Source organism: Polyergus mexicanus, unplaced genomic scaffold, assembly GCF_030449975.1.
Source record: "Polyergus mexicanus isolate NDT 795.1 unplaced genomic scaffold, iyPolMexi1.0 SCAF_5, whole genome shotgun sequence".
In the NCBI taxonomy this organism is placed as follows: domain Eukaryota; kingdom Metazoa; phylum Arthropoda; class Insecta; order Hymenoptera; family Formicidae; genus Polyergus; species Polyergus mexicanus.
In genome coordinates, this window is record NW_027223325.1 from 4852922 (window position 1) to 4874299 (window position 21378).

The 21378-nt window shown below is 30.8% G+C and overlaps 4 protein-coding genes across 5 annotated transcripts; 2 read left to right on the top strand and 2 right to left on the bottom strand.

Moving 5' to 3' along the window:
* Nucleotides 1-255: 255 nt before the first annotated feature.
* LOC138933165 (uncharacterized protein KIAA1143 homolog) lies at nucleotides 256-2158 on the bottom strand. Its single transcript, XM_070295707.1, has 3 exons — nucleotides 1192-2158; nucleotides 922-1054; nucleotides 256-829 (listed from the first exon to the last, which is right to left on the bottom strand). The coding sequence occupies exons 1-3, from the start codon at nucleotides 1300-1302 to the stop codon at nucleotides 648-650; spliced, it is 426 nt and encodes a 141-aa protein (XP_070151808.1). The 5' UTR covers nucleotides 1303-2158; the 3' UTR covers nucleotides 256-647.
* A 76-nt stretch (nucleotides 2159-2234) lies between these two features.
* Vps26 (vacuolar protein sorting 26) lies at nucleotides 2235-6544 on the bottom strand. Its single transcript, XM_070296070.1, has 6 exons — nucleotides 6326-6544; nucleotides 6049-6192; nucleotides 5103-5497; nucleotides 4914-5020; nucleotides 4515-4726; nucleotides 2235-4398 (listed from the first exon to the last, which is right to left on the bottom strand). The coding sequence occupies exons 1-6, from the start codon at nucleotides 6326-6328 to the stop codon at nucleotides 4135-4137; spliced, it is 1125 nt and encodes a 374-aa protein (XP_070152171.1). The 5' UTR covers nucleotides 6329-6544; the 3' UTR covers nucleotides 2235-4134.
* A 3999-nt stretch (nucleotides 6545-10543) lies between these two features.
* On the top strand, nucleotides 10544-13585 carry LOC138933162 (palmitoyltransferase ZDHHC3). The gene is made up of 8 exons (XM_070295705.1): nucleotides 10544-10701; nucleotides 10835-10944; nucleotides 11183-11365; nucleotides 11709-11894; nucleotides 11996-12132; nucleotides 12215-12299; nucleotides 12499-12711; nucleotides 12794-13585. Exons 3-8 carry the CDS (start codon nucleotides 11285-11287, stop codon nucleotides 12953-12955), a joined length of 864 nt encoding a protein of 287 aa, XP_070151806.1. The 5' UTR covers nucleotides 10544-10701; nucleotides 10835-10944; nucleotides 11183-11284; the 3' UTR covers nucleotides 12956-13585.
* Nucleotides 13586-16810: 3225 nt separating this feature from the next.
* Nucleotides 16811-20675, top strand: LOC138933348 (uncharacterized). Of its 2 annotated transcripts, XM_070295969.1 has the most exons (4): nucleotides 17173-17189; nucleotides 17364-17467; nucleotides 19734-19882; nucleotides 20091-20675. In XM_070295969.1, the coding sequence occupies exons 3-4, from the start codon at nucleotides 19835-19837 to the stop codon at nucleotides 20352-20354; spliced, it is 312 nt and encodes a 103-aa protein (XP_070152070.1). In that variant the 5' UTR covers nucleotides 17173-17189; nucleotides 17364-17467; nucleotides 19734-19834; the 3' UTR covers nucleotides 20355-20675. The 2 variants fall into 2 exon arrangements, with proteins under 2 accessions (XP_070152069.1, XP_070152070.1); XM_070295968.1 differs by having other exon boundaries at nucleotides 16811-17467.
* The last annotated feature ends 703 nt before the right edge of the window (nucleotides 20676-21378 follow it).

Below are 21378 nucleotides of genomic sequence, written 5' to 3' on the forward strand. Positions count from 1 at the left end.
ACGAGCAATTTATATCGATCGATATTTTTATATTTGCAATACACGTATACGTATATTGCGAACACATGATACGATATACGGTGTATCACAATTCATGATTTATTGATTCTAATAATAGTTCAATTTTTATCAATTTTTTTTCTTCTGGAACATATACAAATTATCGCGAGCATTTGTCAAAATATATAAATATATGGAAAAGTTGAAATTCAAGATCAAATTCTCAATATCAATTCTTAAATAGCTGACGTACAGTTCCTTTAATTATCTTATATGTTTTAGTTTATAAATATGTACTGCGTCGTTGCTTTTAAATTATTGGACATGTCACACATGTTTATCGCTACAAGCAATAACTCGTTTCTCATTTCCAGTTCTTATTGCCTTTGCTCTTGACTATGTACATTTGCTATCTTTGTACATAATCTTTGTAAATTTCAAGGAGAGTTAGGTATCTCCAATAAAGTTTTAACAATAAATCAATTACTCATTCATTCTTTCACAAATCAAAGATAATCGATTTTCTTATGACCAATTTCTCATATATAACTGTGATATATATTATGACATGATTAAACAATTTACTATATTTACAATAAAATTTACTTACATATAAGACATTTAAGTAAGAGAATTCATATTTTATGTTATCCAACATTGTCGTCATCGCTGCCATTAGCATCAAAGGATAAGACAATCTTTTGCTTGTCCCTTTTTGCTTTTTTCCTTACAGGTTGATCTGTGGCAGTTGTATCAGATTTGTCCGACTCTGTTTTAGTCTTGCGAAATATAATCTTCTTAGATAGATCGGCCGGGGCATTACTTTCTTCTGCAAATTAATTTATAACTATAATTAGTTAAACATTGTTATATATAATATATTACATTGATTACTTCAAAACAATTTCGAACAACTTATACCTTTCTCTTTCTGTTTTTGGAAGGCGTCTGCTTCTTCCGCTGTTAAATCACCAGAATTTAATACAACAACAACAGGCTTCTCATCAGTTAACTCTTCCTTTTCATCGTCAGAGGCTTCCGGTAATACTTCTCTCTAATTTAACCAATAATAAATATATTTGAAGCTATTTTTAAAAAATATATAGTTAGTTATAAAACATACAAAATATTATAAACAAGGTTGCATACTGTTAAAAATCTGTAGCAAATATTATATTAGATATATCTTACTTTTGTGTCGACAGTGGGACCTTCTTTATATCCGATTTGCTGTTTCAACTCTCGTAGAAATTTCGGCTCGTTCGGCTTAATATATGATATATTATGTTTTTTTCTTGACATAATATCTGATTTATTTGGTATACGAAGTATTCGAAAAACATCAATCTTTGAAGTAACAATTTCTAGATAGAATTCTGTTGGCGAATTGTGTAAGGCTAATATCGCATATGTCGTACGATGAGTCAAACGTGCCGATTGGCTACGAATCTTACAGGCTACAGAAATCTATAGCGAATCGGTGCACTTGTATGTCATGACACATGAAATCTTTATTTTAAAAAATTTATATACCATTGTTATATAGATAAAGTCGCTAATTATCGAGGAATTTTACACGAGATGTTACTAATGACAATTTTCTACAAAATTTTGATACCCAGTATAGCTTTCACACACGTTACAGCGTATATATCATTTTATTAAACTGTAACATAATAGATGACTTATATTCTCGTTAAGGAAAAATCGACCAACAGATTCTTTATTTGTTATATGATTTTCTACATTTTACAATCGAGCGTAAGCGCGTTGCACATTACACTTTAAAACAATTTGATAAAAATAAAAAGGCGCAAAAGTATCAATTTCGGCAACCATTTCAATACAGAGATATACATGATTTTATAAAATTTATGCATAATTTCACTCGCTAATAAATGATATTTCCTAATTCTAATACATTAAAAAGTTATGTAAAACTGAGCAGGATTGTGAAGACTGGACTGAGTATATATATATACATATATAAATCAATTATCTATAAGTTTCCAATATACATGTGTATGCACATATGCACTGTATACAATATATAATATTCATATGGGCATTAAAATATACAATTAGTTGAATACCGCACATGATAATATGTATATATCTGTGTATGTAAATATATACACATATACACACATATATATATATACATACATATACACACATATATATATATATATATATATATATATATATATATATATATATATATATATACATACATATACACACACATACATATTTATATATACACATACAATATTTACCATGTTAAATAATTCACAAATAGACTTTTCCTCCTTTTACTCATACGTTTCTCTTTCTTTTTTCTTCCCTTTCTATCTCTTTTACAGTCAACAAATAACAAAGGTATGGATTATATAAAGTTTCAACTTATACAAAACAAAATTTCGAGCGTTAATTACATGTGTATATATATATATCTAATATTATGTATGTCCCTTGATAAAGTTCTTCTTTTTACAGTTAAATTCCCATGGTATAGAACAGTACAAAACGATAAATTTTTCTTTTGCAGAAGCATTGCTTTCATCGTCATGATATTTCACTGTAATGATGGAAGAAAGTATGTCTGCTCATGACTGTGATGTGATATTACAATATATAAATATGTGTATGTTTACATATATATATATAGAGTATCGACTCTCCAAATTATAGTATAGTCAGCAAAATAATTTCGTAAAAGAAAAGTAAGATAATATGGAATTTCTCTTTGATTGGTGTTTCGTACTGTTTACACGAAAAATAATTCATATAGTGTAACAAACGTGCATTACTCTAAATGTTTGAAATCGATTTTTCTCAAAAGATATGCAATTAATTATAAAAATTTATTGTGTTATTTTTATTTTTGTGAGATAATGTGTCAATCCAATCAATTATTATTGCCAGAATGAGAAGTCGAATATATGTGTGTATATATATATACATACATATATATATATATACACACACACATGATACTGCATAATATGTATGTATATATATTTATAAATACATGAGGTGGCTACCCCATTGTTTAATCTATCATAGTCCATTCCCGTGTTCAGAAAGGCATATTGATTTGAGCAGATATCATAATTTGTCTATTTGGAAGATTAATATATTACGCAAAATATACACACTTCTGCATATAAAAGTCTATTTTATGAAATGATTCCTATAGTTGCGCTAAACTCAAAGGAGAATCTATGGCTCGTATCATGCAACAATCGACATCTTTCTTTTTTTGTTTTCTTAAATACAAACTCGTTCTAAAAATAAGTGCGATTTTGCTCGCTTGACAAATGTCACATGTGTATATATGTGTACTTATATATAAATTATTTTCAAAAAACGTGCATCATACACATAAGTAGTTTTTTCTCTTACTTCTTCATTTATTTATTTATTACTTGTAGACTAGGTGAACGGATTAATATGGGGCAGCCTTTGTGAGTATATTATATCCATTCAGCATTTATAAACTCTCTTTGCATAACATATGACGCTGCCATAAAGAGAGACTTCGGATTTTTCAGAATTATACAGTAGGCGGGTTGAAATTGTCTGTATAAAACATTTAGAACACTGTAACATTCAGATGTTTTGCAAAATGTACCGTTGGTTGTTTAATATTTGATTAGTAAGCCGTCCATTCAGAAATATTCGTACTGCTTGTTCATATTATACTCGTGATTTGCAACACGCAATTCATTACAATATAATCTAGAAATTATTTCTCTCCAAAATGGCAAAACCTTTTTCTATTTTCTTAATTCATTTTTCGATAGTATTATAATTTTGATCAGTAATATACTAATTATAAATCATTCGCTCTCAATTATATATATACATACATACATACATATAAATATATATACAATATGTATGTATATATATATTTATGGTATCCAAAATATTTACAACTTTACTAGCAGGTCTTTTATGTATCCCGCTGTTTTTTTCAATAAAAACAAATCTCCCAACATGCTCGATAAGGGAGATATTTTTTTTTTTTTAAGCTAATTCCTTTGCACTATACATTTTAGCCATACTTAACATTCTCATTTAATCTGGGCCATAATTGACACCAGGGACAGAACTACATGCAAGGGCTCAATCACTTTCTGGACCACCTTCTTTCTCTCCCTCGCCGTCTCCTTCTTCTCGTGTCATGCCTTCGATTGGCGCTGGAGTATCCTCTACATTCGTGATGTTACTCGTTGGCAGTTGATCGGAACCAGGCAGCACTGATGGTGGACCGTTCTGAGGGGCGCCTTGCGGGAATCCCGTCTCGGCCGACACTAAATGCGACGGCATGTGTGGCGAGGCCGTTTGTGATTTTCTGCTTTTTTCACCTTTCCTCCACAACGTAATCTCCTACGAATGCGAGAATATATAAAATAAGACACGAGGAAAAATGCACAGCAATAATATCGTTTTAAACATAAAAAGAAAATCTTAAAGAAAGTATAATGTGTATACAGGTAACTCACTTGCTGCTTGAAATATCGCCGATCTTCTTCGTCCATGAGAACCAAATTCAGATAATATCTAACGCTAAATTTTTTATTAATATCGCGCATTGTAGGCGCTAGATCGTATCCAGCCAAAAATACCCTTATAGGAATGGACTCTCCTCGAACAGGTGCACCATCCATAATTTCGTACTTTGCTATAGTTTCGTTTTCGGTAAACGTATGAGGACCTGCAAATATGTATTCTGATTATTGTCTTAGTATGCCTGAATATCATAAAGAAAAACACTTGTTAAACCAAAACTCGCATTCCAATTTTGCCACATGCTATTCTACATGCATTCAAAACTGCAGAAAATTATAGTTAATATGTATTACTACATTTTATAATTAAGTGTTATGTTATTTAAAACATACCAGATCCTGTAGTTTCTCGTTTGATGATTGCTATCTCCATATGTTTTATCTTTATTCTAACCAAAAGAAAGTATATTTTGCCAACAATTACATCTTTCAAATGATATCTGGAAAAAAGAAGGAGTAGTTAGTGCCACAAATTTAGAGAAGCATTGCGACAACTCAAATATTTTGTTAAATTTAACTTACTTGCTTTTATTATATTCAAATTCGATATGCAAACAGTCTTCAATTCCAACTTCCATCTTAATAGGATTATTCATATCTGGATAGGAACTAAGAGTGTGCACAACTAATTCGAGTTCTTTAACAATGTCACTAAGTCTTCGTACAATTGTCACTTTCAAGAAATATCTTAGTCGCACGTTGGAGCCAGTATAACTCTCAAATGGTTTCTCCACATTTGGAAATTCAAATGTGTACACTGTATTGTGTGTTAACTCTCCTGGCCTTGCTAATTCTTTCACTAAGCTTGTAAACTCATGGTGGGTACCTCTGTCATAATATAGCTCGATTTGTCCAATAAACTCTACTTTAACCCCATGATGCTCCAATTTACCAGCTTTCCGTAAACTGATGTTGATCTGCAAGCATTAATTTAATAAGAAATTTGTACTTCATATATATAATATAAAATATCAAAGAAAATACAATAATAATAAATACTATTTGTAATAGTTATAAATAATTAGTAAAATGCAAAGTTCACAAGAACAGTTTAAAAAGCATGGTATAAATTTTGTTGAGAAATACATATAACTATAAAACGTATTGTCTATATTTCTCTACAGTTGCATCTTCTATTAATAATGAATTAATCTGCAAACAGATATAAAACATAAAGCTGTAAGAGAGATTTATATTTTAACTTTTTATATATAAAATGAATTTTATATATATGTGAAATTTCAATGATTGACGATTCACCAAGTATATTAGCGAACAGTCTATGCATGATAAAGATATAGTACTTGTTCAAGTTTCATGGAACAGTCACATAGTTTTCAACACACTGAACACATTGCATGCAAACACGTTAACAGTTTTCAGTTCTGTCAAATTGCAGTTTTCGTGAACCAGATAAACGATCAACGTTGACTCGACGTTGTATCGGGGTGGAGCAGAATCCCCCTACCTTGCCGGACACGGTCTCGCCGTCGTAGTATAGCAGGTGCCGCTCTTTCTTGCCATCCTCGGATTTGATGTCGGCGGTCTTCCGCGTCTCAGCGCCGTCCAACGTGATCTCTATATCGGCCGATTGGCCGAAACCGAAGAAACTCTGCGGCAGAGAAATAATAAGCAATGTAACGCTAAAGAGAAATGTGAGTAACGTGCGCGCGACAAGGCTACGAGCGCTTAAATTTTGAAAGTCGATGGTGGGCGCTGACCGTGCCCCCACGGGGCGAACGCACCATTTTCCACGGAGAGAGACACAGCCTTCGTTGCGAGCGATGAGATGGCCCGGCGCGGTGCCGCGATCACGCTGATACGATCGACGTAGCTGGGATCAATGGACGATACTCCAGGGCAACATTTTCCTGGACGCAGTGACGCAGAGGAAAGTTGGGTTATTTTTTACTCCTTCCTAAAAGTCACAAGTAGCCAATATGACCGTGGCCGCCCTCCACCCCCCCCCCACTCCCCACCGATCATACAATCGTACGTGCGTTGTGCGTGTCGTGAGTCGTGTTCAAAAATCCATCCGTCCGAGTAGCGTTTAATTGATCAATCGGAATGAGATAAATTTTAGTAATCTTCTTCCTGATTGGTCGATTAAACGCTATTCTACTCTAGAAATTCTTAAGGTATCTTTACATGGCAGCTTCAAACGTTAAGCGTCTGCGCAGAATATTGTTGCTCAAAATTATATTTATTTCATTTATTTTATTATGGCTGCGGTCGAGAAGACGCTAGAGATCGAAGAATTGCATTTACCAAACAGAATAAAGAAATCTTTACTCTTTGTATCCTGATTGGTCAATCAAACGCTTCGAAGCATTTCTGGCGTCTTCTCGACCGCAACCTATATAATAGATGTGTGTGTGTGCGCGCGCACGTGTGTGTGCGTAGTAATTATTATTAATTAATTGTGTTTATTATTATTAATCAAAAATATATGATAAAACGTTACTATTCTGGTAGTGTAAATTAAAATAAAATTAAAATACAAATGCAGCAAGAGATTTTGGATGGTTGAAATATTCAAAAATAAATAAGACACAAAAAGGAATAATTCACAAATGACAAAATGATACAGTTTGAAAAACTATTATTAAAAGTAGAAAACGATTTTAAAGCAGCAGAATGTTACAAAACATGCAGAAAAAAAGATTATGAAAATTATATCCCTTCCCAGACAGGATGTCCTTAGGACGTCCAAAGGGCATCGAGGACATACATGTAGGATATCCTCAGGATATCCCATTGTAATCCTCAGATCTTCTCTGGATGTCCTGAGGAAGAGTAAATGATAGCCGTATATTAGGGATGTTCGATTCCGATTCGATTCTTTAAAAGATCGATTTTTTTAGTCAAAAAATCGATTTTTTGAATCGATTCTTTGCTACACGATTTTTTTGCGAATCGATTCTTTACCCTAAGAATCGAAGAACTGATTCTATTTTTAAAAATGCTTCGGAGCATTCCTAGCGTGTTCCCGACCGCAGCCTATGTCTACACTCTTTACAATCTATATAGTCTAAGAGCCAATTTCACAATTTTAACAGATTCCAGGAACCAACATTCGCCCGATCATCTACAACAACTATTATTTTTAAATTCACTGTCCATTAAAGATCGGCAATTAAAAAATGAATAAGTAATTTGGTACTAAAAACAAAGCAGTATATAAAAGTATATAAAAGAAATGTATGTAAAAAGTATGTGAGATAAACATATATTTTTTGTAAATACTTTTTTAATAATATAAAATTTTTCAAAAATTTAAAGCTTAATTGTTTAATTAATTATTTCCTTTATTAATTTAAGTTTTAAAAATTAAAAAACTAATTAAAATTTAAAATTAATTAATTCATTTAAAAATTTTTTATGGTCACAATTAGCTAAAATTAATTAATTAATTAGATTTATGTATGTTTCAATTATATATAAATAATTTTGTACGATTTTTTAGATCGATTCTTACAAAATCGATTCTTTGATTCCGATTTTTTAAGAGAATCGATTTTCATGATTCGATTCAGAATCGATTCAAGAATCGATTCTTTTAAGAGAATCGAACATTCCTACCGTATATTAACCTCTGGAGAATCCAGGGAGATCCTGTGGAACATCTTAAGAATTTTTATAGGATATGTTAGGGATATTTTTCGTATGTTTCAAGGAGCAAATTTTAAAATTTAAATATAAATTAAAATTATGTTTTGTTATTTACTGCCAATATTAAAAATCTAATATTAAAAATAGTTCACCGTTCTTTAATATTTGAGACTTTCGTGCTGTACATGAATATTTTAGGTTTGGCTCCCGGGTTTGAGTTGTGTAATATTTTCTAAACAATCCAATATCTGAATTCCCTATGTTGGGATTGCATCAGAAATTGAACTGATAGAAAATAATTACATTTGTAATTTCCTGTCAGTTGCTCTTTGCAAGCTTTATATAATTCTCATGACCAAATCTCAAATACGAGTTCGCGTGTCGCACAGCGGTAAACAAACGAACTAGCGGTTGAATACTATTCCCAGACAGCACAAAACATCCTCAGGATCATCCTGAATATGTCCAGGACGGTTCAGGACATTTGTAGGATGTTTTAAGATATATTATTATAAATATATTTATAAAAATTTAATATGCATACATACTTATTTTTAGTTGTGTCGGCTATTTAATATAATTTAGAAATCTTAAGTATTATACTAAGTATTAATGTCCTATAAATGTCCACTGGATAACCCCTGGATGTCTGTAGGATATATTTGCCCTGTCTATTATATTGGATGTCTTTTGGATTTCCAGAGGACATATACATGTGCAATTAATTGTTAACATTAATTTCGTTTAATATTAATAATTGAATTTGATGCGTACATTTTCATATATCCAAAATTATTATTTATTTAATATTTCATGAGAAATGTTACCGTTCGCAACATTCCAAAAACTTTACAAACAATAGTATTCAACCGCTAGTTCGTTTGTTTACCGCTATGCGACACGCGAACTCGTATTTGAGATTTGGTCATGAGAATTATATAAAGCTTGCAAAGAGCAACTGACAGGAAATTACAAATGTAATTATTTTCTATCAGTTCAATTTCTGATGCAATCCCAACATAGGGAATTCAGATATTGGATTGTTTAGAAAATATTACACAACTCAAACTCGGGAGCTAAACCTAAAATATTCATGTACAGCACGAAAGCCTCAAATATTAAAGAACGGTGAACTATTTTTAATATTAGATTTTTAATATTGGCAGTAAATAACAAAACATAATTTTAATTTATATTTAAATTTTAAAATTTGCTCCTTGAAACATACGAAAAATATCCCTAACATATCCTATAAAAATCCTTAGAATGTTCCACAGGATCTCCCTGGATTCTCCAGAGGTTAATATACGGCTATCGTTTACTCTTCCTCAGGACATCCAGAGGAGATCTGAGGATTACAATGGGATATCCTGAGGATATCCTACATGTATGTCCTGGATGCCCTTTGGACGTCCTAAGGACATCCTTGTGCTGTCTGGGTTGTTTGTAAAGTTTTTGGAATGTTGCGAACAGTAACATTTCTCATGAAATATTAAATAAATAATAATTTTGGATATATGAAAATGTGCGCATCAAATTCAATTATTAATATTAAACGAAATTAATGTTAACAATTAATTGCACATGTATATGTCCTCTGGAAATCCAAAAGACATCCAATATAATAGACAGGGCAGATATATTCTACAGACATCCACGGGTTATCCAATGGACATTTATAGGACATTAATACTTATTATAATACTTAAGATTTCTAAATTATATTAAACAGCCGACACAACTAAAAATAATTATGTATGCATATTAAATTTTTATAAATATATTTATAATAATATCTTAAAACATCCTACAAATGTCCTGAACCGTCCTGGACATATTCAGAATGATCCTGAGGATGTTTTGTGCTGTCTGGGTTTTAATCCTTGAGAATAGATTCTAATATTCTGCTGGAGAATAGTAACGTTTTATATATATTTTGTTTAATAATAATAATATCTATTGTGTATAATGTAAATAAATATCAATTTTCAGTATTAGTAATATGTATTAGAACATAATTTTTTTTATCTCTACCGAATTCATATCATTCATCATGCTATTAGCCGCAAGAAAATGGAATCTATCTGATTCAGATTCCTGCACAATTTCTATGCAGACGCACACGCTCGACGCTCGATGCTGCCATGTAATGGCGCCTTTAGGAGACGGTTTTCTTCGATGAACGTGCTCATTCCCTGTCAAAGCTTATTTGGTCAAACTGCCGATGGCGCTTGCAAGAATTCGGAAACGATGAGATCGGTTTCCGCTCTCGATAACATCCGATTTCGTGTCTCTCGCGGATCCCCCAGATTGCGCACATGATATCGTGATAACCGAATCGTCAGATGGCGCTTTCTTCGATGCGGCGCGTTTACATGGTTTCTTGAACCGTTAGTTACAAGTGTTACGATAAACGATAAACGATTACACGAGGAAGAAGATAGAAAGGAAGAAATGCTATCTCCTCAATAGTATGAGTTACGAGTTGCTGTCATGCCAGTTTTTATAAGTGATTGTTTTTCGATTGATAAATGAAAATTAATTCGACAAATTAGAACGTATATGCTCATACATTCATAGGTTCTTTCGCCATTTACACACCCTATCCACTTCGTTGCTAATTACATTGTTTCGGGAAAAAGTAATTTCCATTCACAGTGCACGCGTTTCTGCGACGTTACAACGCAAAGCAATATGATGACAGACATCGCACATTGTTGTTCATCACGAATACATGTCGTCGCATGACAATGTGAGTATTCAATTTAAACAATTTATATATGCATCCTTCGAGAGAACATTGAGATTTGCATGTCATTTCCAATATATTCCATATTCTCTGAGACTATCCAAATCTTCATTATCGTTGACAACCAATACATTGATAAATATTTATCTTGTTATTAAACGCGATCCTAATATCGGACAAATAACGCTCGGGCTTCACTTAAGGCTGAAAATATAATATCTGTATCATTATTTTTTTTTAGGAATGTGGCTGTGAGTTTTTGTGTGTACGAAGGTGGAGGTGTCAGTGATCTCCCTTATGTTTCACAAGGGACACAGAAGTTCAGTGAATAACACTTTTAACGATGGATTATGATTATATGCCCTTTTATAGGGAGAAAGACTTTCATAATAGATGTTTTGGTGGAAAACTCTGGTGTATTAAGGCAAGTTTTACCAATAAAATTTTTAATGTATGTGTTCTGTATTATATATTGGAGGATATAAGTTTGTTTTGCAAGTAATTAAAATTTGCTTTGGCATCGTAAGCAATTGAGTGTATAAAAGTTTCAAATAAGGAAAAGAAGAAATTTTATTTTATTATATTCAAAAATAAATGAATATTTTTAGAATCCAAAAATTAACTTTTGACTACATAATTTACAGAGTCAAAGAAAACAAAATAGATGCTTATAAGCATTCAAAGCATGAGCATCCAAAGCAAACTTATCCATTATATTCTTATTTATTTCAATGTATGATCTTAATATAATATTTCTATATTTGTAGGACATATGCGGGATCATATGTGCGGTATTAACATGGCTGCTGATAATCTATGCAGAATTTGTAGTAATGGCAGTAATTCTTATTCCTACTATAAATACATTATATTCTAGTTTGAATATGACTATTTTTCAGTCTCTAGCATTTTTGGCTTTTGCATCACATTTAAGAACTATGTTTACAGATCCGGTAATTAAGATCAGGTTTAATGTTTATTTATTACAGATATTTGGGTATATATTGAAACAAGATACATTATGCTTTTTTTGGTATTTTGTTCTTGTATATAGGGTGCGGTACCAAAAGGTAATGCAACAAAAGAGATGATACAACAAATGGGATTTAGGGATGGACAAGTTATCTTTAAGTGTCCAAAATGTTGTTCTATCAAGCCTGACAGGGCACATCATTGCTCTGTTTGCCAAAGGTAAGCGGGATTAAGTTTGTATATGTGAGATATATATATAGGACAATGCATTGGTTATGTTATGTTAAAATATTTATTATAGGTGTATTAGGAAAATGGATCATCATTGTCCGTGGGTCAACAATTGTGTGGGAGAAAATAATCAAAAATATTTTGTACTTTTTACTGTGAGTATTTTACAAATTACATATGTATCACTATGTGTAATATAAATCTTTACAAAGTAAAATCAAAATTTGTCAAAACATTGACATTTAAATTATTACAAAAATTGACATTTTAAATTATTTAAATTTCTAATGTAAATCTATTGAAATTTTTGTACAATATCACCTTAAATACACTTTTTGTTATGCTATATTTTAGTTTTATATAGCGGGCATATCTCTACAATCTCTATTTTTGTGTATACAACAATTCACCACGTGTGTCAGACAAGAATGGAGGGAATGTTCTACGTTTAATCCACCAGCGACAGTAGTGTTATTGTTATTTTTGGCATTCGAGGCACTTTTATTCGCCATTTTTACTGCTGTGATGTTAGGCACACAATTACAAGCTATTTGGAATGATGAAACTGTATGTACATTTAAATTATTTTTTTGTGAGAATATATAAAAAGAGAATACGTATATTATATTCATAAAAATATATATTGCAGGGCATAGAACAACTTAAAAAAGAGGAAGCTAGATGGGTTCGTAATAGTAGATGGAAATCAATTCAAGCAGTTTTTGGAAGATTTTCGATAGCTTGGTTCTCCCCTTTTACCTCACCTCCTAATGCAAAAACAAAATTAGATTCGTATCTATATTCTGTCTGAATTATATATTTTGATACGTATAACCTTGACTTACACATAGAGGAATATTTAGTGTACATAAATACTAATTAATTTTAATGTTCATGTATGTGATTGATATACAGAATAATTCTGAAAACTGATGAAAAATATCAGAAAAAATTTTGTGCGCATATGTGTATAATTTAATGAGCTTTATGATACTATTTTTTTCAGTAAATATATTGATATGTCTGAAATAACGATTGTCCAATTTTTTTTTTAAATTTTATTTTAATCTTGTTTTAAATGTAATCACATAATTTTTATATAAAAATTGATTTTATTCAAAATTCTTTAAATTATACAAAATTTTTCTATTTTGTATAATTATTCTGTATGTTATATGTGTACAAGGACAGACATATTGTGTTCACAATGCTGAGAATTTTGCACAATTTCACAATCAAATTTTATATTATTTCTCAAACTTTTTTTTTCTTCTTTTTTATCGCTAGTAAAGAAGACGTGATACTAAAAGTATTGAAAATTAATAATTTGAGAAATTTAATGCGGCTTAAGGCTCTTCATTCCTCATTGACATTATATCGGTTTCTAATGTCGAAAAAAAATTGCAAATCTTTTTTTGTGAAATATATCGAAATAAATTAATTTCCCCACTATTCATATATTTGATAATATATTATATTTAATAATATATATTTGATAATATATATTCCATAATATATATTTTTGATATTATATTTGATAATGTATATTTGACATTATATTTGATAATATAAATTGGTAAATTCTTTAGACTCTTTCCGAATTAATGAATGATGTTAATCTTGGCCAATTATTATAAGGTCTACTTTTGTTGCAAAATATATACAAACGAGTTGTATGCATATTTATTAATATAATAAAGAACCAAGTTTTTGATGTGTTTTATCAATTCATGTTATCGAATATATGGTAGAGCAAGAAAAAATAAATTTATTTTCATATATTCTTTTTCTAAGAAAAAGAATTCATATGATTTCTCATTTCTAACATCATATTTTAATGACAATGAGAAAAGAAGAGCTTTAACAATTATTGTAATTAATAGTTTATATTTGTTTTTTATAAAAGCTCTATTTGTTACTATCATATTCATTTTTCATATTAAACGAATGAAACATTTCATATTAAACAATTGAGAATTGATTACGTATATTTATATATATATATATATATATATATATATATATATATATATATATATATATATATATATATACATATACAAGAATTTCAAGAATTACAATTTATTATGCTATTTAGTATTGCATAATATATAATACAATTCTTGCAATTATAATGAAAAATATGTAAGTAAGAATTCCTTAATATAAGACATATTTAAATATAAATATTTAATATAGATATATGTATATTTACATGTCTCTCTCGCGCGCGTGGAATATTTGTAATTTTATACTATTACCCAACAAACTATTGTTCCAATTGCGTTATAACAACGTTGAGAGAAAAGTACTTAAGAATAATGATCAGAGCTGAATTTACATTTTCTAGGTCTTTGGATGCAATATTTTTGGAGTACTAGAGTACATAAACTTAAGTAGATGCAGAAAATGAATATATTTAAGAAATGTGTCATATGTAATATTACAAATAGAATTAAGCCTAATTTTCAAATTACAAATATAAGATTATTTTAAACATTCATGCATATGTAATATCTATAAATGCTTCTTTCTTGCTTTAAATTTCGCAAAATTATTGATTGTTATATAATTAATTCGTTTTTTATTAATATCATTATGAATACTACAGTAATGAATTTTACATGATTGGATTTATTGTGAGCCTTATTTTTATATTACAGCAAGAACTTCACGGTATTTATATATATAAAAAAATAATATTTCTTATCTTTTTAAATGACATACATATAGTATATTCATCACACGTTTAAATCAATATAGTTGCAAAGTTTACTTATATTTATTATATTTTCTATAATAACGCGAGTTGTTGAAGGCCCCTGAATTTACGGCCCGAGATAATACGCCTATAGGTAAATCCGGCTCTGGTAATTATGATATTTCATCCAAAGAAATATAATATTTAAAGATAAAGCTATATATCTCTTTCTATATAGGATTATACCGACAAAACAAATATAATCATATAATCTAGATGTTATGATGATTGTATTATGATCGTAATGAACGATGGAAACAGTTCTTTAATATCTTCATCTTTCATTTATCTCTCTCAAGATTGGATTTCATATATTTCATATTTTTATAAACACATTCAAATTCATAATAACTTATATAATTCAAACATATATATAATTTGTAAAATAATTCTCTGTTCATTCACATATTATCATACTTTGAACAGTACTACAACTTTTATATCAAAATATTCCACAAAATAATATTACACAAAAAAATTACGCATCGTTGTTAACAAGATAAATTGTGAATGACTTATATTTACAATAGAATTAAATTTTAACTATTTAATTTAATACATATTTGTTATGATCTATTGTTCTTCGTTCAGAAGATAAAACGAGGGAATCATATGTTTTTTCAAAATTATACATTGAATTATTATTTATGCATATTAAAAGACATAAGAAATATACTAACTTTTAAGAACAAATTAAAAATTTTCTCTCTTTATTCTCAATTCGTAGCTAATACGCCAGTATCGATTAAATGCGAAATAGAAGAAAACTCATCACCTCGATGTATCAGGGATTTAAAAACGAGGGTGTTTTATATGTCTTATATATTTTATATCCAAGTATTTCTTCTCGGATAAATAATATTCACATCTTTTTCGAGTCACTATAATCATTTGAATTTACGAGAGCTCCAGTAGTCAGCGATATTCCCTTGTTAGTCGCGCATTCATAAACTCGCATTCGGAGATTTCCCTACTTGACTTGGAAACGATCAGTCGCGCGGTCACTAATGCGAAAAAGATTGGCGATAATTAGCATTTTAATTTACAGCAGTAATTTCTCCATATTACTTTCTATACTCGCTCTTCAAACATCTGCAAATAAATATCGTATTTCATGTTATTAGGCGCATATTCGGAGATTTACACACACACACACACACACACACACACACACACACACATATATATATATATATATATACATGTAAATGAAATGTCTTGCAAAACATACAATTGACATTGATCTCTATAGTCACACAGCTTCACATAAAGCAGCAATATAAAACATTTATCTCAAGTTGTAATCCGTACATTTAGTTGTTCAAACAGCAACTTCTATAAAGTAAAAGTCAACAATTAGCATTTTAATAACAGCGATCTAGTGTATCATTAACTGTACGATTTAACGTTGCGATATATTTCACGACATAACTTTATTATCCTGATTTTTCTGTATAACCGCCACACGCAAAGTATTAAAATAATATATATTACTATTACAATATCCACTATAATTATTAATATATGTAATATTATAAAGAGTATATTATATTGATATACTTTGATAATAATGATAATGATTTAATGTACAACAATAATTGCTGGTTGTTGCATTGTGCTTTTTATACGTTTCTTATGGAATTCTGTTTAAATTGATTCTATTTTTATTTTTTATTACTATTGGTAAGGAAGCACTACTATATGTTTTCTTGATTCTAATCATAATTATATACGCTCCATAGATAATTCATAATTATATCTGCCTCATATCTTTTTGTTTTCTCATCATTTTTCAATCAAAAAATTAAATTGAACGAAGCTTCTTTTATCGACAAGATGCTATTTAATTGCCGAGATCTCTTATTCGTATTAAACATACAATCATTTTCGATTATACTTCTAATCTAAGCGTAAATCGCGAGCGACCGGTAAACAGATATTATAGAATTAAAATATGTTTAAAAAACGTCAATCAAGCAGAAAAAGTCTGTCGTTTAGCCGCTTCGTAGAAATACGTCAATCGCAAAGCGTGCGCGTGTCTGGCGTGGAAAAAAAGAGAAAAAAAACAAAGGCGCGCGTACACGCGCCGCTCGGTTCGTTTTCAACTTTCATCGACTTCCGTTTTTGCGGACGAGGATACGGCGGCGAGACGCGAGATTTCTACTTTGACGGGGAACGCGACAAGGCCGCGAAGGCGCGCCGAAGCGGTGACGCTTGAAATCCGACTCTATCGCGAACGGCGACGCCGCTGCTGGCTTTCACTTTTTCCTGGCGATAGCTGTCGGTGAGTCTTTCGAAGTCCTTTCCGCGCGAGAGTCCACGCGTGCGCGCGATTTCTCGGAGGTACCATTTACCTAGGCACGTGTCTAAAGAATACAATACTCCGGATATAAAGCTCCGGATGAACGGAGCTTGACACTATCCGAGACTAACATGTTTTGTTTTGTTTTAATTTTAGATTGCAACACGTTGATTCTTCTCAATTGTCGAGTATTACTTCGACCAGATGGAGGGAACGGCGACCTGTTGATCGATGAAATTGGTTCTACGGAAAAAGTTTTGGTAAATGACGCGCTTCTTTTTTTTATTAGATTGAATTATATATAGCTATATACACTTTGCTTATTTTTTCTGTGATTCAAAAACATAAAGGTATCTCCGATATCAAGTCGATCAATCTGCGAGTGTTGGCTTCGAGGTGTTTAAAATCCGTAAAATGACTCGAGACGAGACGCTTTGGTTCGTTAACGCTTTGCTTAAATACTTTCGCTTTCGTGCTCCGCGAATCATCGTGATCCCTAATTGGATAGGCTTCTACGTAAACGCCGTTTTACGGGTATTTACTGATGCTTTATCTTGACGAGTCATCTAGACTTACGGGGCGATGAGAGATACAATGATTAGTTCACAGAATATTCAATATTCAATATTTAGAATATAAATATTCAATATTTTAGTGGCTTCTTCTCATTTCGTGTAAAAGAAAGAAAGCGATGGAGAAACATGATTTTTCTCTCACGTGATTGTTAACGTCAGTTAAATGTTCATAAAAATTGTCAATTAAAAACACAGGCTTTTCATGGTTTTTACATGATTAAGAGACATACAGCAATTGATGTAAACATTTCTATTGTGTTTTACTATTTATTCAAATATACATTGCAAAAATATTTTAAGAAACATATATTTCCCGACGTTCTTTAGGTGTCTTTTAGACTTTCGTATTGTCTGGACGTGCGCGATGAAAGAACTTGCATTTTGTTAACAGTTTGTTTCGCAATAAGTGAGCGGTCAAGGTACACGTACAGGGTGTCCCATTTTAAAGGACCCACTCAAATATCTCAGAAACACTGCGTTAAATCGAAAAATGTTTCAAACAAAAGTTGTGTGGCTTCAAGGGGGCCATAAGATGGTGACAATGATTTGACCTTGGAAAATCATTTGAAGGTCATGTGAAGGTCAACTTTAAAATCTTAAATAGAAACCCCCATTTTTTATTTAGTATTCTTGTAGCTGACATCGAGAGCTTTCCAAAACACTATAACAAAGTATTTTTTCATTAAGTACTTTTTGAGTTATTTTATATTTTAATCTGACATATTTTGATATAAAAAATAAAATATTTCGTAAAATATTCAGTTTTCGATAATTTTACCGTAATACTTCTATGTACAGAATAATAACACAAATTAATTAGTGCCAAAAAAAACAAATAATTGTTTAAAAAAAATACATTGTAAATAATTTTCTTAAAAACAATTTTTTTTTTATACTAATTGATTTGTCTCATTATTCTGTACATAGAAGTATTACGGTAAGATTATCAAAAACTAAATATTTTACGAGATATTTAATTTTTTATATCAAAATATGTCAGATTAAAATATAAAATAACTCAAAAAGTACTTAATAAAAAAATACTTCATTATAGTGTTTTGAAAAGCTCTCGATGTCAGCTACAAGAATACTAAATAAAAAATGGGGGTTTCTATTTAAGATTTTAAAGTTGACCTTCACATGACCTTCAAATGATTTTCCAAAGTCAAATCATTGTCACCATCTTATGGCCCCCTTGAAGCCACACAACTTTTGTTTGAAACATTTTTCGATTTAACGCAGTGTTTCTGAGATATTTGAGTGGATCCTTTTAAAATGGGACACCCTGTATATGTATATATATATACAACTGACAATGGAGGACAATTGTAAATTTTTTTTCTTGTTTAAATGGACACCTCTTAGAAAGAATCGTGTTTATAATGATGTATATGACGATATCGTTATTTCGAGCAATTTACATTGCGTTTGCAATTACATCCATTTACATTTAAAAATTCAAGCATAAATAAATACGTAAAACGAAGCGTGTCGATTTTTCTTTCGACAAATGAATACTCCTCTTTCTAACGTAATCTCTCTTTTCAATATTCCTTCTTACTTCGAAATTTTCGAAATTAGTTTAGGCTCTTTCACCAGATTTTAATGTTATACACGCGAGATCTCTTGCTTCTCTTATACTTTGATTTTCTCTTAAGACTCGCTTTTACGGAAAAGGCTTATTATTAGAGACACGATGTATTTTACTCTAGATTTATCCTGCGAATCGAGGCGATGCTCACATTTCACACGCAACATTTTCAATCCACGTATTCTCCGAGTACCTTGACATTAACGTCCAGTGGAAATGCACTTTACGGACAATCAAACGCGACCTTTTTTTCCATTCGTAGTTAATTGCAAATCTATTCGCGATAATGCCACGCGACACAACATGCAATTAATCTGACGAATGACCCGATTTATAGCTTTCCCTGTTGCATTGATTTAGCCAAGAGAGATTTATATACGGCAACAACATCACTGTACGACATCACGTCACATTAGTTGCCACTTCAGTTCATCTTGATCGCGCAAGATATCGCCGAGGAAATGGAACGGAAAATAATAATGACATGGAACGAGGCAAACATTTTATTAGTACGTATATACTTATCGAAAATTATTGCCACTTGTCACTTATTTAATTACTCGTTACGTCCGATCGTCACGATTGTAATAGGATTTATTCGTATTTTAATATACAGATTATTAGATATTCTGCTATTGAATTCTATCGAGATTTCAAGAAATTTTTTAGAGAATTTTTTTACGCTCCAGATAAATATGAAATATTTTATTATCGCAGATTTTCTGCCTTCTGGTCGCGTTAATTATCGTCGTGGCGGCATATGATCCGGACGACAAATCCTTGAAAGATATTCTCTTGCCCGAGGGTCAATTCGAGGCATTTTATCTGAAAAGTACGCAGGACGAGGAGCAAAACGCCGTGAGACCGCCTCATCTTCACGGATCCTTTCATCAGTATCGAAATCCTGCGTTGGTCGACGCGCCGAATAGCGCGGCTTACGGATTTCGTTTCGATGGGAAACGCCGCTTCAATTTCAGTTGAATTATTGCCAATTATTGAATCTGAAAGAAAAGCATTGAATGCGATTAGAAATATTTATTGACACTTTCATCAAGAATTATGGTTATCGATTGAAACGCAAAAATCAGTGGTACATTAGGAGAGAAGTTTCGCGGGCGTAGCGGTTAGCGATTATTAGCATTATTTTGTGCAGTCATGCGTATAATTTGAAACTGTGAATATCTAAGAAAATCTTAGATTCATATAAGAGATGTACATTCATAGATTAATTTTTTTTTTTGAACATGTATTGTAAACGCGGTTTATGCAAAGAGTAAAGACGGATATAATAATTGATGTATTTTTGAGCAAATGTTTTAGGATTTATGAAAGAATAAAAAATATATTTTGAATCACATCCGTTGTTTAATTGTATATATATCTTGTATTATTTTTATTAATTTTATTAGAAACCTGAAGTTATATATTAGATTATTAGAAACTTATAAACAGCAAATCAACGGTCATTAATTTTCGAGCTGATATGATCGATATATTTGCTCAATTAATTTACAATATTTAATCCTTGCCGCCAAAGAAAATGAATGTTTTATTAATTAGAGATGTTTGGGATATGTCAGATACATTTTTTATCATAAATTATTCCAGCCCAATTTACATAAATCATGAGCAGTTATAAATTACAGGCTCCTTAACATTAAATTGAGTCTAAATTTAAAAAATAGACATAAATAAATAATGTGTATCATTTATATCTGTATTTAAAAGTCAATAATGCGTAATACAATGATATTTGCTGAACTTCTAGAAAGTATATCATAAACGTTTTATTTTTTGTATATGCAACGAAAACGCAAATAGTATGCAGTAATTGGCATTCGAATAATTCGTGATTGAGAATAAAGAGTTTTTCATAAATTAAGATTTATTTTAAGAATTTAAAACTGTGAAAAATTTTCTCATGACTTTTTACCTAAGGAAAGATCGATTTCTCAAATCGGTTAAAATATTTATAACTAGAAGAAGATAGTGTAATCTTGCGACA

Bases quoted from the DNA above. Each gene is read 5' to 3' on its own strand.
- LOC138933165 (XM_070295707.1), bottom strand. From the start codon at position 1,302: ATGTCAAGAAAAAAACATAATATATCATATATTAAGCCGAACGAGCCG. The intron at 1,055-1,191 runs GTAAGATATATC...TGGTTAAATTAG, and splicing joins GTCCCACTGTCGACACAAAA to AGAGAAGTATTACCGGAAGC. The intron at 830-921 runs GTATAAGTTGTT...ATTAATTTGCAG, and splicing joins CCAAAAACAGAAAGAGAAAG to AAGAAAGTAATGCCCCGGCC.
- Vps26 (XM_070296070.1), bottom strand. The intron at 5,021-5,102 runs GTAAGTTAAATT...TCTTTTTTCCAG, and splicing joins TTTGAATATAATAAAAGCAA to ATATCATTTGAAAGATGTAA. The intron at 4,399-4,514 runs GTGAGTTACCTG...TCGCATTCGTAG, and splicing joins GGCGATATTTCAAGCAGCAA to GAGATTACGTTGTGGAGGAA.
- LOC138933162 (XM_070295705.1), top strand. From the start codon at position 11,285: ATGGATTATGATTATATGCCCTTTTATAGGGAGAAAGACTTTCATAAT. The intron at 11,895-11,995 runs GTAATTAAGATC...TCTTGTATATAG, and splicing joins GAACTATGTTTACAGATCCG to GGTGCGGTACCAAAAGGTAA. The intron at 12,300-12,498 runs GTGAGTATTTTA...GCTATATTTTAG, and splicing joins AATATTTTGTACTTTTTACT to TTTTATATAGCGGGCATATC.
- LOC138933348 (XM_070295968.1), top strand. From the start codon at position 19,835: ATGGAACGGAAAATAATAATGACATGGAACGAGGCAAACATTTTATTA. The intron at 19,883-20,090 runs GTACGTATATAC...TTATTATCGCAG, and splicing joins ACGAGGCAAACATTTTATTA to ATTTTCTGCCTTCTGGTCGC.